The 18,867-nt window shown below is 40.5% G+C and overlaps 2 protein-coding genes across 4 annotated transcripts; both read right to left on the reverse strand.

Moving 5' to 3' along the window:
• Positions 1-112: 112 nt before the first annotated feature.
• Positions 113-12,047, reverse strand: LOC128514058 (basic helix-loop-helix domain-containing protein USF3). Of its 2 annotated transcripts, none has more exons than XM_053487709.1 (7): positions 11,943-12,047; positions 8,694-8,774; positions 8,523-8,590; positions 8,197-8,228; positions 7,852-7,934; positions 7,676-7,772; positions 113-7,304 (listed from the first exon to the last, which is right to left on the reverse strand). In XM_053487709.1, exons 3-7 carry the CDS (start codon positions 8,570-8,572, stop codon positions 604-606), a joined length of 6,963 nt encoding a protein of 2,320 aa, XP_053343684.1. In that variant the 5' UTR covers positions 8,573-8,590; positions 8,694-8,774; positions 11,943-12,047; the 3' UTR covers positions 113-603. The 2 variants fall into 2 exon arrangements, with proteins under 2 accessions (XP_053343684.1, XP_053343683.1); XM_053487708.1 differs by having other exon boundaries at positions 8,694-9,366; positions 11,943-12,031.
• Positions 12,048-12,850: 803 nt separating this feature from the next.
• naa50 (N-alpha-acetyltransferase 50, NatE catalytic subunit) lies at positions 12,851-18,733 on the reverse strand. 2 transcript variants are annotated; one of them, XM_053488310.1, is made up of 5 exons: positions 18,556-18,733; positions 16,570-16,703; positions 16,034-16,153; positions 15,793-15,859; positions 12,851-14,647 (listed from the first exon to the last, which is right to left on the reverse strand). In XM_053488310.1, exons 1-5 carry the CDS (start codon positions 18,561-18,563, stop codon positions 14,470-14,472), a joined length of 507 nt encoding a protein of 168 aa, XP_053344285.1. In that variant the 5' UTR covers positions 18,564-18,733; the 3' UTR covers positions 12,851-14,469. The 2 variants fall into 2 exon arrangements, with proteins under 2 accessions (XP_053344285.1, XP_053344284.1); XM_053488309.1 differs by having other exon boundaries at positions 16,570-16,706; positions 18,556-18,732.
• Between the last annotated feature and the right edge of the window lie 134 nt (positions 18,734-18,867).

Below are 18,867 nucleotides of genomic sequence, written 5' to 3' on the forward strand. Positions count from 1 at the left end.
TTTAAATACATAATTTTCTCTATATTATTATTTGCTGGTGAAAACAACACAATTGCATTTGTTTTGCTCGAATGCACTTCCATTTTCCCCAAAGTTCAGCCAAATCAACAAAAGACAATAATTTATAAAACAAAACAATTTTAATAACCACATTTGTATATTTACAAATATCTACAAAAACACATCTTCCCATAAATAAGTAAAAATATTTTACCTTGTATTTTGTTTATCAATAAAAAAATCTTTTTAGTCTCTTTAAGAGATGGGGGAAAAACTTGGAAACTCCCAAGTTCTTTAAATCCACAAAATCAGTCAAGGCTTATGATCATTCACAAAAAAAGAATGGATGTATTGTGGCATCATGTCAGGTAATAACTGTTTTAGTCATGTAGGCATTGACACTTCAGGTGTTATTTGTGTTACAAGAGTTCTATGCATAGGCATAAGTTCTATGCATAGGCTTATAGCAGAAACAAAAGAACATGTCATGCCAAATCGTTTTTTCCCCAAAAAAGAAAGTAATCCTGTTTAACAGATATGATGATTTACATTTAGATAGTACTGCACATGAGGACAATGTTTAATATCCTTGTTACTGCAATTTTAAACAGCAGAGGTTCCATCATGACCGAGAATGTGGCTGATGTTGTGAGCTGGGCGATTAGACTGTTTGTTAGAGTCTGAGGAGGAAGTGTTTGCAAGCGACAGTAATGGGGACATTGGCATTGAAGAACCGTCAGGGGGCATCGCTGAGGCTATTTCAGGGAAAAGAGAAGTCAGGTTAAAGTTGGGTAAATGAGGAGTAATGCCTGATGAGTTTGCAATAGGCATTGGTGCTATATCAGTCAGCAGTGGATAGCTCGGCTGTGCAAAACCCACAGGACGAGGCGGAGAAAGAATAGATCCAAAGCGGTTGTTTAGCGGAGTACTACTACTCTTATCAGCACTTGGACTTGTAAATATCTGGTTGGAAAAATACTGTATAGGAATATCATTTGGAATGCTTGGATGAGCAGCAGGTGAATACGAGGGGTAGAAGGAAGTGAGAGTGTTCTGAGGCTCTACAGGAAGAAGGGCAGGGGTGCGTGAGGCATTGGGCTGGGTGACCGGGGGAATAAAAGATGCATTTGCATTAATTGGTGGTGGAGGGTTCATACCTCCTTCAATAAATGGAAAGCCAAAGTTCTGGGTGAGATGCTGATCTGAAACCAAGTTGCCATCACCACTGACCTGTGCACCATCCGGCATAAAGCGCACAATACTTCTGCGCCGAGATTCACCAGCTGTCTGTGGCCGTCCAAGCAGCACTCCACCACCTGACGGAAGCGACAATGGACTTTCAGTCTCAAAGGTGTTTACAGGTCTCAAGTTGCCAGACCTTGGTCGATCTCCTAAGCGGATTTTTGAGCTTTGTGGATCTGGTCCAACATGATGGGCTCGCTGACTGACAGCAGAAAGTGACCTGGAAGAACCCTGAGCGCGGCCTGTATCTGAGCTACTGTGGGGTGTTGATGAAGGATGGGGTAGAACTGATCTTACAGATGAACCATGTAGATTTGCACTAACCTGAGAAATGTGTGCTTTATTGTTGTCTCCGAGATGCATGGGAGGACCTGTCTGTGTAGGGTGCAGATTAGGGCTTGAGACTTTAGCCTGAAGTTCTCCAGAAGAAACTCCAGGCACACAGTTATATTCTATACTCACTGTGGGACAGCCTTGTACAGCTCTCTGGTGTCCAGTTTGTTCAGGAAGATGTGGAGCCAACAGAGTTTGCATAAAGCTCTGATGACATGAGTCCTGCTCACGTGGCAACCCTGCTCCAGCTTGTAGCGCCTGTGATGAAGGATGCGTGCCATAGATACCACGACTACGTCCATCTGCAGAGGAACCAGCCCCCATTCTGAATCCAGTTTGTGGCTGAGGACCCCTCTGAGCTGGAGCCACGGATTTACTGGTCATATCTCCACTGTGAGACACTTGCGCTTCAAAAGTGCTTACTTGAGGCCCATTACCAAGAGTCTTAAAAGGTAACCGTTCCGATATCTGCTGAATGCCTGGATCTCCCGAGTGTTCTTGGGCTAGTCTGCCTTGAGGATTATGACTAATATTTCCTTTCCCGTGTGAGGAATCAACATAACCTTGTAATTCAGACTGATCCTGTGAATTGCCACGAGAATTCTGTAATGTATGAAGTCCCATACGTTGGTCACCAGCAGTTGATGCCTTACCAATGAGTGCCTCAGCGGAATAACTAGACAGTCGATGACGCTCCTGTCGTGATGGAGTACAAGCATGGTCTGAAGAGCGAGAAACAGGATTATTAGCCTGTGAAGTCAACTGCTGCTCTAAAGTGCGAGAACCCATTAACCTTTGCATGGCTCCATGATCCTGCCCTGGTTGGCGATCTTGCTGACTCAAATGGTTGTTCTGATGAGCCCTGGGGCCTGCTTGTTGACCCTCACAATTCTTTTCCTGTCTACTAAAGTGTTGCTGCTGAAGTTGTTGCTGAAGGTGTTGATGCCTCGAATGTGAACCTTGTTGCTGCTGTTGGAGCTGCTGTTGGAGCTGCTGTGGTTTTTGTTGTTGGTGTTGTGGCTGCTGCTGATGTTGGTGCTGCTGGGATTGTTGGTGCTGCTGGGATTGTTGCTGCTGCTGCTGTTGGTGCTGCTGTGCTTGCTGTTGGTGCTGCTGGGATTGTTGCTGCGGTGGTTGGTGCTGTACACCATTCTTCTCCAAGTGATGCTGCTTCTGCAAATTAACAGGAGGTCCTGTCTGACCACCTCGCACAACTCTCTTTTTATGGACGTTCTGATCTTGTAGAAGAGTCCTCTGTTGAATATTGTGTATCTGGGTGTCTGGTTGTGTAAGGTGATGCTGAAGTTGGTAGAGGTGCCTTTGCTGTTCTTGGTGGTGGTGATGCTTGAGGTAATGGCTTGCTCCAACTATGTGCCTGGACTGTGGTGTGCCATGCTGTATATGTCCCTGTTGTAGGTGCAACACACTAGACTGATTTTGTTCATGTGGTGCCAGTTGAGGAGGGCAGTGTCCTTCAGATGGGCGAAGCGCGGTGGTCATAAAACTGTTTCCTGAAAACAGGGCACCTCCTCCATCAGAATGGTTCCCAGTCATAACCGATGAGGAATTTGGGGGCAATTGTCCAGACATGGCTTGGACATGATCTGTCACCTTAACATCTAGCCGTGCAATACTACCAGCTGGGCATGGTTTTGAGCGCTTGTTTATGGGAAGAACTAGGTCCTCTTGGGCAGACCGTTTTGGCATATCCTTTTGATGACGTTCAGATATTCCAGCACCTATGTGACTTCTCATGAGTGCACTCTTCAAAGGCGTATATTCATTAACCTGTGCTGGGCCAGAGCAGCTTTGGGTAACCTGAGATGAAGTCTGAGACACTAGAATTGCTGCTCCCCCTGGTGATGGGACAGTTACTTGCTGACCAAGGTTTGGAGACCCTGGGTAAGACTGGACAGAACTTGGCCTAATGAGATTATTAACATTTAGACTAGTGAGAGTACTAGCTTGTGACTGAGAATAAGCTGTGTTCAATGGAAGCCGGATACCAGGTGTACTAATTCCAGAAACCTCAACTAGTGATGGAGTCTTTGACACTGTATTGTCACCCTGATTTGCCTGCTTTAATTGTTGACTTGTACCCCTTTCTTTGATTATGGGAGTTTGCTGTGTTTTTGGAAGCTCCCATCTGGTGGCAGTTGTATTTGATGGGTTGTCACCACTGCAGCCATCACTCTTCCTTCCTGGGCTATCTTGCTCAAATATAGCCCTTGCAGCCATTGCTAAGATTTCTGCCTGCTCAGAGGTGAAACTAAAAGAACCAAATGTGTTAGGAGATGCAGAAATATTCTGACCTGTTGGAAGCAGTGATGCAACCGAAAAGCCTCTGTTAATTGAAGCTCCTGCTGTTGGTGAATCAGTCTGTCTATTTGGCACTAGTGAGGAATCATATGATTCACCTCCCATTGCTGATGCCTCCTGTGAAAGGACAGAATTTTTTTGCAAGAAGGAGTCTGCCTCAGATATACTCTCAGTGGTAACACTTAAATTTTCACTTCTGCTGATTTCTTTGCTTGAATTTGACTGACCAAGTTTGATACTAACAGAATGAATCTGATTAGCAGTTGTCACAGACATATTAACCTCTGAATGTTTAAGAAGCTTGTCCAATGTGTTCAAATTCCTGGACTCCTCGTGTTGAACTGGTGCTCCTGTATCTGAACAAGTTGACGAAGTAGATTGCAAAACAAAAGATGTCTGCATATGTGAAGTGTCTGCTGGTTTAACTACTGCAGGCTCTGTTTGAACCTGTGGAGCCTTCTTTAAGAGGGATCCGGTTTCTAGACTCTTTGTTGAATCAGCACTTATGCCCGAAGGTGTACTCTGGGGTTGCTGAGGAGTGGTTTCAACAGATGAAACCTTCAAGTTACTTTCTGAGGAGCTGACCGTTGTGAGCATAGTTTTGCTCTGAACTAAAACAGGACTTGATTCTGTTTGCATGCAGCTCATAGAAGAATGTTTGACTGTTGATTTTTCTTGAGAAATAAGTGCACTGGATACAGAGTTCTCATTTATTGTTGATTTTGTGGAAGCTCTCTTCAATGTGCTACACTGAGCAGAGAGAACACTACTTGTTGATTCATTTTGTTCAAGGTCAATTTTATTGGTCAAAACAGGTTCACTGCTGGGATAAACTACAGTGCTTACCTCAAGGGAAGTTACAGTATTAAGGGTATTACCCATTTTACTGTAAGATGGTGGAGTTGCATTAACACTTTGTTCTTGACTCTTTGCTACTTCATCATTGACTAGGGAACCAACACTTGTATTTGTGGAATGGGCAGGACTCTGCAGTGATTTACTACTTGAACTAACACAAACGGCTGTAGAAGTATTGCATGCAGAAACACTGATAACCATGGATGTACTTACAGTACTGTTTTTCAGGCTCATATCCTCACTGGCAGAATTAATAAACTGAGCATCTGTTATAGAGGATGAATGTCCTTGTGCAACATTTGACTGAGATGATGTACTATTTGCTGGCTTTGCTGAAATTCGACATGTACTTCTTTTGGTTGGTTCTTTTCTCTTGACTGGCCTGGCCCTTTTAACTGGCATCTGTTTGGATTGATTTACAGACGGTACATTAGTCTTCTTTGGCTGAATGCTAACTGCGGAACTTATTGATGTTGGTGCAGCTACAACAGTGTGTAGAGCAGTCTCGGTGGATGTACTGATTCGTGAAACCAGCTTAGATAGAGAAGACTGTACTGTAGTGTCTGAAGGTGGAGTAATTTGCAGTTGTACATTGCTTTGATTGGAGACCTGTGAAATGCTTTGATTGGAGATTTGTGAAATGCTCTGACTAAGGCTAGTGAGGGCACCCAAACAATTCAATGCGACATTGGAGTTGGGTTCCTCACAGGTGGGTTGAATGATTTGCGTAGGACTTTGGCTAACCTGAGAGTTGCCAGTGTCTGCTGATTTCACTGATTGTAAAACGTAAACCTGTCCATTTACAGTGATAGTCTGGGGTGCCTGTGTCTGAACCTGGGCTGAAGGACGTGGAAGGATATGAACCAGTTGTTTAGCTTGAGCAGTAGTGGGACAGGGGTTGGTGGAGGTGGTTATTTGATTTGCCAAAGTAGAAACTGCCGCTGGCATAATGTTAGTTTGATGGTTCTGTTGAGTAGGTGGCATTGTTGGTGTCTGGATTATAACAATGTGCTGGCATGTCGCCTGATTGGTAACATCCTCTCTAATTACTTTTGAGCCTGGACAGGTATTGGCCTGCTGCAAAATAACAACATTTGAATTATTTTGTGGCAGGGATGTTGCAATTACTGGGGTACCATCTGAATTCATTTGCACAACCTGCATTGTCTGAAGTACTGGCAGTGTGGCGGCTTGAGACTGGGGCACTATTGTTTGCTGAACAGGAGGCACAGTGGCAGACTGGGACTGGGGTATTATAGCTGGCTGGGGTGAGGGCTTAGATGGAATAGTGGCTTGTAGTTCATGCTGAGGTGCCATGGCATGCTGAATTTGAGACTTGTGTTGTATGGCTGAGTATGTGTGAGACTGAGTTGATGGAGGGACAGGTTTGGGTAAAATTGTGGCTTGAGCTACAACAGTTTGTGACTGAGTTAGTAACCCTGTCTGGGGTACAGCAGGTGGTTGATGAAGGACCACAGGAGTCTGGGATAAAAGTGATGCCTGAGTAACAACAGGTGTTTGAGGACTGGTAAGCACAGCTGGTAACAACTGGGGAAGATTAGGCCGAACAGGGATGCATGCTGGTTTGGGGGTTTGCAGTTGCATAGGAACTTGCGTTTGCACTTGAAGAGGAACAGGATGAGCCAGGGGATTTGCAACAACAGGACATACTGAAAGTTGGGGAATATTATGCCCAGAGCTACTGGCTTCTGTGCCCAAAGCTCGACAGACAGGCTGTACTGTGTTCCCAGTAAGCTGTAGTGTTGTCCATGTGGTCTGTGTGCTGCTGGCTGCACTGGTCCTAAGATGAGCAGAGTTGCCTGGTAACGTCTGAGCAAAAGACATGCTTTCAGTATCCTGCGGCAACACTGAAGGAGCATCAGAAACATGTCTGCTACTGACCACGGTTTGAGGCAAGGACGACAGACTAAAAACAGGCTGAAGCTGGACAGGCGTGGAAGACGCTAGAGTTGGTGTAGGCTTTGCTGGCTGGGTTTGTTGCAGACTAGGAGCAGTGACTGCAAGCTTTGGACATACGCCTTGAAGAGCAACATAATTCCCAGGAGGGGGCAATTTTGGAGCAACAGGTGCCGCAGCAGCATATTGTTCCACCACTGTAAGACAGGGCTTGGATAAAGCAGGAATAATAGTCGCTGATGGAATGTGTGAAGATGTTGTAGAGGGGACCGTTATTTCACTGATCTGTGTTCCATTTGGGACAGCGAGTGCTTGACTTGGACCCATTTGAACATTGCAAGATGGTTGAATGGCTAAAGCATTTACTGGCTGCTTATCCAGATGAGAAACAGGATTTGAAGGATCAGACAATTTACTTGCTGCACAAACCAAATTCTCATTGGAATACACAATTATTCCCTTTGACAAGTGAGTTGGTGTTATTTTGGCTACTTTAGCACAGCGCTGTTTGCCCTTCCAGTGAATAGTGGGGTCATCCAGAAAGTTGATACCATTTGCTTTGAGGAGCTCAATGTAATGACCACTTTCCTTTCGTAATTCCTCCACCTGCTGCCGTAAGCGTTTTATCTCATCCGCTGCAGAGAAACGGTCAATAAAGAATTTAAAAGAACACAATTTACATCACTATCATATCTCACTCAAGCTAACTTTTTCAACTGGGAAACTCCTCTTTTCCATATGCACGTTCTCACAGATACTTAGAATTGACTAGGGTTTTTAAACATGGGGAGGAGAAATGCCACCTGTTCTACACAGACAGCAGCACTTATTATATTCTTTTGGACTTCCAGTTACTCACAGCTATGGCATTGTTCGGATTCAAAAACAAAATCCATCAAAAACAGAACAAAGACTAAACTATTACATCAGTCTAGAGCTTCAAATTACTGGAAACCTTAAGTCATAGTTTACACCCTACCCAAGTAAAGCAGATAAAAGATCTTACCTTGTACTTTGTCTCCTCCATTGAGCAGCATTTCATCATTCCGTTGCTTCAGCTCAGTGATATAACGAAAGGCTTCCCCTAGAATCATATTCTTACTCTAGAAAAAAATAAAGCAACTCTTAGTTTTATTACCATGTATTACATGATTATGTTATTTAGGTTGCATTGTGTGTTACCTGTTTTAAGGCTTGAGAGCAAGGCAAGAGATCTCCGATTCGTTGTATACCGGCATTGATCTTCTCTTTGCGGTGTCTTTCGACTAAATCACACATGGGTGTTTAAATGCATGTTAAAAATTGGAAAACAAAACAAAAAAAACCCCACAACACTACCTGATGACCATAAAGTTCAAAAGAACTGCAGACAGTCCCGTTTAGTGATATTTGTCACAATTTGTCAATCCTATGACTAAAAAATGTGTGTTAAAAAAAAATAAAAAGAGAATATGTATTGGAAATCACTATATTGCGTATTACTAAGATAATAATGTTAAAATAAAATAATTTTTCCTGCGCTCTTACCTGCATTGTGCGTCTCTTTGTTTTTTTTCTTCCTGACATTGTACAAAACAAATACTATTAGTACTGCAACAGAATCCAACAATTCACAATACACACGTTTTTCAAAGGCAAAAGTAGAGCAACTACATATGAATACATCTTTTATAGATTAGTGACATATTTAAAAAAAAAAATCCATGAAATGACAAAGCCATTTCAAAATCTGCCATAGGTGTGTGTTTGGGTTGAGCTCTAGGGACATTTGAGGTATAGCAAAGTACCAACATAATGAACACAAAATGTACAGTTTTAAAAGCTTATATAGAAGATTCTGGGTACACCCTTACCGCGTTGGTTTCTGAGTAGTTTCTGGTTGATTCTGTATGATTTCTGGCATTGTGGCACGCACTGCAGCCTAAAGATAATATTCCTAATGAAATAAAAATCTACAGAAGCACTTATATAAAACGCACAAATGTGTACCAAGTCTAAAACAGTGTTTAAACAAACTAACCTACCTTTCAGCAGTGGGCAAAGGAGTATTATGTATGCCAGCTTCAACTCAATCACACAGCCATGTTCTTCATAAAAGCATTTGTCTGTGAGTATGAGTGAGCAAAATCTGAGTATTATGTATCACACAGAAAAACAATTGAATAAGACCTAGGCTGATTTACACACACACACACACACACACACAATCCTCTGGAGTTTACACAGTATGGCATGAAAAAAATATCTGCTAGGACAAAAACATTGTTGATAAGTAAAATCAAAGGAAAACTGCTACATTAACTCAAAAAACTCTGTAACTTCTGTAGGATCACCCAAACTGGACAGCTGACGATTACAAAAACATCGCCTGACTTTTTCCTACATTTCCTAATGTCTTTATCATACCTTCCTTATTGACTGTAACAGTAGGCATATAATAAATTTGTATACAAATACAGAATTTAACTACATACTACAAAAGTTTGTATACCCTGAACGAATTTGTTAAACACTGCCATTTATTACTGAAATATGACTGATAATGCAAAACACACACACACACAGGTTTAAATGGCTATTAAATGGATTTTAAAAGGTCTGTGCATAAATTGTCAGCGAGTTTCTCAGCTCATGATGAGATGCAGTGACTTGGCTGGATACTGCACCATGGGGAAGATGAAAGGACTGCCAAAAGACCTGTGTAATAAGGTAGTTTAATTTTATAAAGCACAAAAAAAAAGATATAAATATATAAAAGATATTTCAACACTTAAAAATGGAAAATAAGAGGTCCTGTTGATACTGACAATGGCTTAGACCTAGGAAGATTTTACCCACTACTGCCAGAAAAATTGTTCGGGGTGCAAAGAAAAACCCAAACAACAGAGAAATACAGGGCTGCTCTGGAAAAAAAAGTGGTGTTATTTCAAAGAGCATGGTGACCTGCATGGTTGAGTTGCCAGGAGAAAGCCGTTACTGTGCCAATGCCACAAAAATGCCTGCTTGCAATACGCCAGACAGCACCCTGGAAAAGCCTCAGTTTCTGGAGCAGAGTCATTTGGAGTGATGAGACCAAAATGTATAGTTGTGACTATAAAATGAAATGCCATATTTGGGGAAGAGTCAACAAGGTCTACGATGAAAAGTACACCATGCCCACTGTGGTCTCTTATGTTTTGGGGCTGTGTGAGCGCCAATGGCACAGAAAAGTTAATTAAAATTGATGACAAGACAAATGAAGGATGTTATCAGAATATACTAGCAGACAACTTGCATTCTACAGCACGAAAGCTGTGCATGGGACGCTCTTGCAGTTCTTGCAAGTTCATCCAATGCAAGGCATTTTGCTAAGAATAATGGGCAGCTTTAGAAAATTAAGGACCTCATGCAGAATTATAAAAAAAAAAACGGCATGCTATCATTGATGCTAAAGAAGGCAATAGACTATATTAAGGTATGCAAACTTTTGAACAGGGATTATTATTATTTTTTTTTTATTGTCATCCTTTGTTTGACACTTGTCACTCTGTCATGCCTTACATATGAACTTGAGTCCTATGAGAAATACAACAAATGTGTTTTGCCTTCTCACTGGTACACATCTTGCAAATTCTCCCAAGGTATGCAAACGTTTGAGCACAACTGTACATTCGGTTTCTTTCCACACACTTGGAAAAAAAAATCAATCATACTAAAATGCATCACTTCAAACACAAAAACTGTAGATTAGAAAGCAGTGTTAAGAGTCTTTCAATACGGGGAGTCACTGATCAGAGAAGGAAGCATTTAATGTTATTTTTAAGAAAGACGGGACTGGAAATTTTCCTTTAAAATACAGGGAAAGTTGACTTTGAAGTACAGGGAACCCAGATCTATAGGTGGCGGTGATGCAACCTGCAGAACTTCAACTAAATGCTGAGTGGTACTGAGAGGAAGAGTGTCGAAAAGTGTGTGTTGAAGGATCGGATAAAAAAGATGAAGAGTTCAAGACAAAGAACAAGTCAAGGCAAGAGTAGAAAAGGATTAATTAGAAGTTTGAAAGACGGCTGGCATTCAAAGGCCAGTGAAACGAGAGAGAATTTGGTGCTAATGCAGCCTAATGGATTCAAACCGCTGTTAAACAACAAAGAGAAGAAGTAGAAGAATAAAAAGCACAATGACAGCTGAAAATCCATGTGTTAATGCACTGGAAAATGCATAGTAAGAGATCAAAGAGAGAGGTGTGCATAATCCTACTAAATTGTGACATGCTCTTCAGCTGAAAATATATCCGCGATCCATTATGACTGTACATTTGTCCGGTTTTGGTTTGGTATGCTTTCTCTCCAAGAGGAAGCACACAAGGGGAGTTCAGATGATTTGGTTTAAGACCACCTGTTCTTGTGGTCTCAGTGGGGTTGTTTGATCTGCATCCAAGTGCGATTACAGTGTTCACACCAGATGAAATTAACTGAATCTAGACGTAAGTAGGACTGAAACCAGTTGGTGTGAAAGTACCCTCAGGATCTCGGTACCATTCCATCAGAACCAGGACCACGCTCCTTTTCTCATCAAGCCTTCTATGTCACACAAGTCTAACTGACCTAGCCTTGACGTAGCCAGTGTGACTGTGTTGTCTTTATTGTGTTTGTGGATTGTATTTAATCTCCAAGCATCACTTGCCTGTTTGCACATTATCATCTTATTACACCTGCCAGGTTAAATTGCATCTGGAGAATCACTTACACTTCCTGTGAAACAGCTAGTCACCAGTGAAGCCTAACATTAAATAACTTTCTTTTATCTAACATTGTAAGTTCTGCACAGAAAATAAAGTGTAAAAAAAAATCTGTAGCACGTTAATCGTTTCTGTTTCCTTTCCGTTACGATTAAAAATCAACCTGCTGACAAACAACAAATAACTCTTTAATATAAAAGATATTAATGAACACTGACAGCTATTCTAGCTTGCGAGCTAACACGCTAAGTGTTCTGCTGACTTTACAGAAAATACAATCGGCTCCAGGCATAAACACGCGACTATGTAGCGACTACAATGCAGATAATAACGCTTATAACATCTTTATTCACTTTTATAACCAGACACTCAGGTCATCACTGCTGCCACGAGCGCAACGCTAACTAGCATTAGAGCTAAAAACAACCAGCTACCGACTCGGAGCTAATGCTAACTATTAGCATCATGGCTAGCTTTCTGGGTCATTACTATACAACCAATATGATCGATTGTCTAATCACTTCGACATGGATATTGATCATTTAATAAAACCTACCAGTAGCTTCAGCATTTTTGCCCTAAATGAAACAATCCCAGTTAAAACTTTGTTGATCCTTTTCGATTTACTTCATTTTTTCCCCCAATGCCAGGTACCAACCTGGTGGGCGGGGCAGATTAAACCATCCACCAATCACATCGAAGGAGCTGATGTCACCCAATAATGAGCAGGAAGACGACCAAGGGGCGTGGCTTTTATTAAAATCCGTACGATTTTACTTTGCTGCAAATATAATATAATTAATGGGAGGGGCGGATTAAAATATCAATCAATTACATTTAAGGAGAAGGTATTGACCAAAAACGAGTCGGAACCTAGTTAACGGGTGTGGCCTTCCTTCAATAATTAATATAGGAAGGCCTTTTTTCTTTTAATGGCATATTAATTAAAACATAAGGTCACGTTCAAGGACCGATATCGACCAATAATACCAACAGTATCTCTCCTAAAACCTAATACCATGCATCATCTTTTTTTTTTTTTTTACAGTGTTAATGTGATATTGATTATTGAAAAGCTACGAGGCAATTAATTCTTAATAAATGCTTGCTTTAAACTAAAAACAAAGTAAAACAGTATACTGGTATTTATTCCATAATTTTTTTAAAAAAATTCCAAAATGTCACTGATGGTACATAAAAATCATGAAAAATAAACTTTTTTGACTGACATTTTCTTTAAAAATGTAAACTTTTTACATTTTAATGATCCATATTAATAAAAACATAAAAAATGCTTTAACTTAGCAGACTGTAATAATTTTAAAAAACACTTAAAAAATGTATATTGAGAGAACAATCTATAATAATATGGATATTATGCTGTCATTATCACCCAGCCCTTATATTCAACCCCATGCATCCTTGTATTTTTTATGCAGCATGATAAGAGCATATTCTGACAAATAATGCAAATAGTATTTTATTTAGAGGTTTTAAAAGTTTTACAATATAGAGCTCCAGAAAAGACAAAATTCTCCAAAGAAAGAAATAAATCATGCTTGTACTACAATGGAGAGGGCACATCCCTCTTGGCATGCAGTGTCAAGGCTTCCCCTGGGGTCTGGCCTGCGAATCCAAGTTCAGCATAAGGAACCTCTATAATCGAACCATGCCAATCCCACGGAGCGCTAAAAAACTGAACTGTGAGGTTTTTTTATTTTGTCAGTGAAAATCACTAATATGATAGCAACATGTAGTGGGTAGGTTTTTAGCTGCCAGTGTGCCGAAGAGGAGACTGCTGAAATCAAAGTCAATGAACACTTACAGTGAAATGAAATTTGTTGATAGTCACGTGGAGGACGAAAAATTCAGACTGAAACCATTCAAGAAAAAAATTATAAAGTTTTCCTTTGCATTACGCCAATATTTTACAATCATACAGACAATTAAATTACTCATTACAATGATTACATTCTGAGTAAATCCACATTATTGTGGTTTATTAAATCGATAAATAATAGTATTTTATGCCATTGTTTTTCCCTGTTTTTGAAATCAGCTTGTTCTTGAAAAAAAAAAAGTATCTCTAATAAATTAAAATCAATTTCTTGCACGTGGAATGTACGTGTATAGTAAAGGCACGTGCTAGGTTAAAAGTCTCTCATATTCTGGGGTAACTGTACCAACAGCACACCTCCTCTCCATAACTGGCACTAACAGTCTTTTCTCCAATCTGAAGCACCAACAGCACCCCAGGAAAAGCCATGAACCAACCAGCAATTATGCAAAACAAAAAAAAAATTAAGGGGACTTTAAATAATGGGCAGAGAAGCAAAGACATTCAGAAACGGGAGAAAGGTCTACTCCTACACTCCCACACCCAATCTCTCACTCTCAAACCGCTTGACCATGTTCATGCCAGCTCGAGGGGGCGAGATGATCCTGTGCAAGGCAGATCAGAGAGACTCGCGCTGCAAAGAGACGCGACGTCACGTGCGACACGCCTCTCCAGCATTCTGCCTGTGAAATCGAACATATCTGCGTCCCCGGGCTCAGGTTGGCGAGGTGACGGGAGGTCCAGAGGTCACCGAGACAATCCGGAGCATGACGTCCAGCACTGCCAGGCAAGACCACCTCTCGCCAAAAACACAGTACTGTCTTTAAAGGTCTACCGGCTTGTTCAAACGTCAACGTCGTGTCCCCTTGTCATTAACGATTAAAAACAAAATGCAAACAGTATGCTTACAAAGTTTTACCTTCACCGTGTCATGTCTACTCTGTAACAAGTAAGCAGCTTTTTGGAGCACTTATGTATTTTGCCTTGATGAAAAAAAAAAAACCCTTGTGCCTAATTTCAACTCTCTAAATGAGCAAAGGAAAAGAAAAGAAAAAAAAATTGCAAACTGATGGGGACTGAGTTTTGTTTTTAAAAAATAAAAATTCTGCATTTTTCTCATGGACTTGTTATTCTCTTTGAATTGCCCTCCGAATGAAAGTGGTGTATCTACAGGCCCCGGGGCATCGGTCACAGTTCCACATGGTGAATACGGGCCGAGATCCATCTCTCCAGAGTGCTCTGGCATCTACTCAGCCTTCTGCAGGTCTCCTGCTGGGGGCTCGCTTGGGCTCCGCAGGCTCTTCTGGAGAACGTGGGCGTCTGCCGGCTCTATCCGTTTATAATAGTTCTTTTTTGTTTCGATAATCTCAAAACCGAACTTCTGGTAGAAGTCGATTGCAGACTCGTTGCTGATCTGCACATGACTGGGGAAGAAAATGATAAAAAAAAAAAAAAATTAAAAAAAGGAAAAATCATTGTTCAATGAAAGATCATTGTTGGTCAACCACATAGAACTAGGGATGCACCGAAATAATAATGAAATGCTTGGCCGAAGGCCGAACGCGGTGGTTCGCATTTTTTTTCCATTTATTTCGCCAATTTATATTAATTATTTATTAAATAGTAAAAATTTGCTTTTTACTATTTCGTGTTGCTTTTTTAGAAAAATAAATCAAATAACAAAAATACAATTTCAAAATATTTATTTAACACTGAACATTTTTTTAAACATTCCAGCAGATATTATACAAACAAAGCACAATATAACTTAAAATAAATAAATTAGTAAAATAAAAAAATATTTTTATTTGGCCATCTTTGAAGCCCCCCTTCTTGAATAGCCTATGTTAGGCCTTTAACTGCCTGCTAAAAGAATGTAACTCTGTATGTCTACAACAACAAATGTGCATTAAATAGTGCAAAAAATGTGGATTCGTTGCTGCTGTTGCCGTAGCCGCCGCCGTGTGTTTCTCGTACTCTGCATGATGTTCGGGGTGTCTTGATTTTAAGTGATAAATCAAACTTAAAGTGCTGTACGTTTTTGCAGATGCACCCCCTCTGGACAATTCAGCAGAACAGTGTCTGCAAACGGCCGTTTTTGCCTCTTTCTCTGACACTTTAAAGTGCTTCCACACTGCCGACATGTTTGCTGCATAAAGCGCGCGCCTCTCACTCTACGCGGGTTAATATTTAATCGCGTCATTAAAAACGTCATTGTTCGGCAAAATTTATTCGGCCTTTTTACTTATTCGGTTGCCGAACATTCGATGCATCCCTACATAGAACCATACCTAAAGGATAATAGAGAAATTATTTTATCATATCTATTGCTGTTCGAGTACAATGTTAACTGATTATATACAGTGAGGTCCAAAAGTCTGAGATAACACTCAAAATCTGGGATTTGTTTCCATTTAAAACTGTAAATGAAAAAAAAGGTGAAAAATGACACTTCACTAACGCCTTTGTTCAAAAGGTCAGAACAAGTTTTATGCCTAAACGACCAGTATCGCTAATTAAAAAGTAATAAACTATGGCTGAGCTATTATATAAAACTAAAACAACTTACAGGTAAATGTTGTCAAACGTGCCATCCTTCTCACAAATGTTCAGCACATGGTTCAGCATCTTTGTTCCTTTAAAATAAAAATTAAAAATTAAAAATTAAAAAGTTTTACCATGAAAAAACAACACATTGAAAATTATGCAACTGAAACCAGAGAGAGAGAATAAATTTTCTGAAATATAGTATAGCTTGAGGCTTTCAAAGGTTCGCTCCTGTACTGCTCCTTATCGTGGAAAACCTGTACCTATGCCCAGTCTGCGGTAGGGTGCGAGGCAGCCAAGTGTCATGATGTACAATCTCTTCTGGTTCTGGGAGTGATCCACCCGACAGCACACGGCTCCCACTGCGATGTCGTTAAAGTATGCTTGGGAAAAAAAAAAAAATCAAAAGCATGACTGATGGTGCTTCTGGTCCAAAAGCAACAATGAAAGAATAAAACATTGTCATTCAGCTCAGGAAAAATAATAAACGACTGGGTGTGATGTAATGAAGCAGTATTAAAGCTGATCGCTTTCCCATAACCTCATGTCTCAACGAGTAATAGTTTATAATTTATTAATGATGAAGGGCATGTTATCGCTTCAATTATTGTTTTGGGTTTCAATCTGTTTGAAAAACATGAGTTTAAGTAATTAGGGAGGAATTTTAAATCAAACAAACTCAAACCTATTAATGTAAGACTTATTTTGCAAGTGCATGCAGTGAAATGGGTCACAATGGGTGTTTGTTTTAATCTCACACAACGAATGTAGCAGATGAGAAACAGACTGGGTGCCTTACCTAGCTTAGCGAGCTCTCCTACTTCCAGCACATCTTTGTAGAACTTGTCGTTGTAACTGACAGGGAAGATAACTTGATTGAGACGCTTCAGCTGTTTAATATTGTGGGGGGTGACGTCCCCCAGCTCGATCCGGCTACTGGAACAAAAGCAGAATGCTCAACAAAATTGCTTTACTCATCATTACAGAAAAACACTTTGTTAAAAACAACGCTTTATAAGAACTGGGGTGGATATTCACACCAAAAACACGGTCATTTACATTTGGTTCATTTACTTAGTGGGATGGCCAACAGAACCAAGCACTGCTTCATCTCAGTCATGAGCTTTATTAGTTGCTTTCACTTGACACCAGTTAGGGAACGACAGACAGCAGTATTTATAGGGCGAGTGCATGCTAAAATGGCACAGCTGCACTTTTAGGTCACCGCTACAGCTGGGGGTGAAGATAGGGTAACGATAGAGCAACAAATACACTCTCTCAAACCTTGAAACAAAAGGGCGAGAAATAAGAAACTTGCCCAGAATTTTAGATCACATATAAAGACTTATGTGGGTTAATCACATGATCCTGTTTCGATTAAATAAAAACAAACAGCACCTATTCGATTCGAAATCGAGGGCTGTGTGTGTCAAGGAAAGAAACAGCAGGTAACTATATTGTGTTCTTAAAGCTGGGTTAACACGCAGTGATTCTGGCATTCATTTAAAATTATTACTTAATACTTCACAACAGATTTAACACACGATGAAGATTCTCTAAAACACAAAAATTCTTCATGTTTTGCTGCAAATATCTCACTCACTCCAAAATATTAACTCCTGTCCCAAGAATGTTTTTACCATCCATGCATTTTTACAATCCATGCAAAAATAAAGTCTGCATTATCTGTAAAACCACAGCATTGACCTCGCACTACCACACTTATCTGATATCCAACATAGGAGAACGCAAATAATATCTACAAATACAGTATAAACGCACATTTATTGTTCGAGGATTAGAATGACTGTCTGTTAATTTGCAATACTGTAATATTAGTAACAAGCTGTATACAGCACGGCTGGTGAACATTCCTGCATCTGAACAATGTAAAGAAAAAGAGCTTTGACTAGTTATCCCATGGGGACAGGTGTAAATTTGCATATATTTGAATGAACACTGAATAACAAATGAGTTCTGAAAGTCACAGCCAATCAGAAGAGAGGAGCGCTTTTATTCAATATGACCCCGAGAATGAACACGCCCTTTTCAGGTGTACATTTAAAGTAAAATTGTGTGTACAGCTTACAAGGTTAACCTAATGAAATCTTAGCAAACATGATTCTGACTGATTTTAGCTCTGTAAACTGTACGTCTGGGCAGCAGACCTGTGTGTTAGACAGGTTAAATGAGTGCACGCCTCATTAACATATATGCTAATATAACGTGTTAACCGCCCGGTTACTGGTTTAAGCGCACGCGCTCAATCTCACTGACCGAGTGTGTAACGATAGCATCATTGCTAGCTACATTGTTACGTAGACTATGTTAATTGTTTCGCAAGCGCTACTCAATCACAATAATTCCACTAAACCCTGTGTGAGGTCTAAACCAGTGCTAATCACCTGCCCTGCTGAGGAAATGTGCCGCGCTAACCATGCTAGCTGCTAAGCGTTCCACAGTCTGACTCAACATTTTTCACATTTACTTTCGTCCCTAAGCTAAGCTAATTTAACAATGTACGAGCTCCGAGTCATACGAAAGTGCAAGCTGTTTGTTTATAAGCCTTTAACAAATCAGTGTTAAGTCTGACATCATATAAGTTTAAACTCAGCTGTAGTTTAAAGGCTTGTATTAGCTAAATTCGTTCGCATATAGTTAGCATCAGTGTTAGCATCAGCATCGCTAGCAACTCCCCCGCCCTCCCCTGACGAAAAAAAGAGACGAAGGGGGAAAGTTTTTCAGTGACGGTTTAAAGGCGGATAAATCCACACACCCTACTCACCCTTTCATCTTTATCTCAACTTATATGTGGTTTTAAAAATCACCGATGTCGTCGTAATGATATCCGAATACAAAAGATGATAAATTTGTGCTAACTTTGGGCTGCGAGCAACTCTCGCTGCTGTTCCCTCCACATGTATGCTGCTAGCAGACTAGCAAACGCTGCTGCTGTCAAGTCGCTCATCAGTCTGTTTTTTTCAACACCAATATTCCGGTAAACCCCGCCTTCTACGACACAATTGGCTGGATGCGTCTTGCTTCCTGAACTACTATTGGTTTAAAACGTAATAATCGTTTATGTATGTATTCCCAA

The sequence above is a fragment of the Clarias gariepinus genome, chromosome 26 (genome assembly GCF_024256425.1).
Source record: "Clarias gariepinus isolate MV-2021 ecotype Netherlands chromosome 26, CGAR_prim_01v2, whole genome shotgun sequence".
In the NCBI taxonomy this organism is placed as follows: Eukaryota; Metazoa; Chordata; class Actinopteri; order Siluriformes; family Clariidae; genus Clarias; species Clarias gariepinus.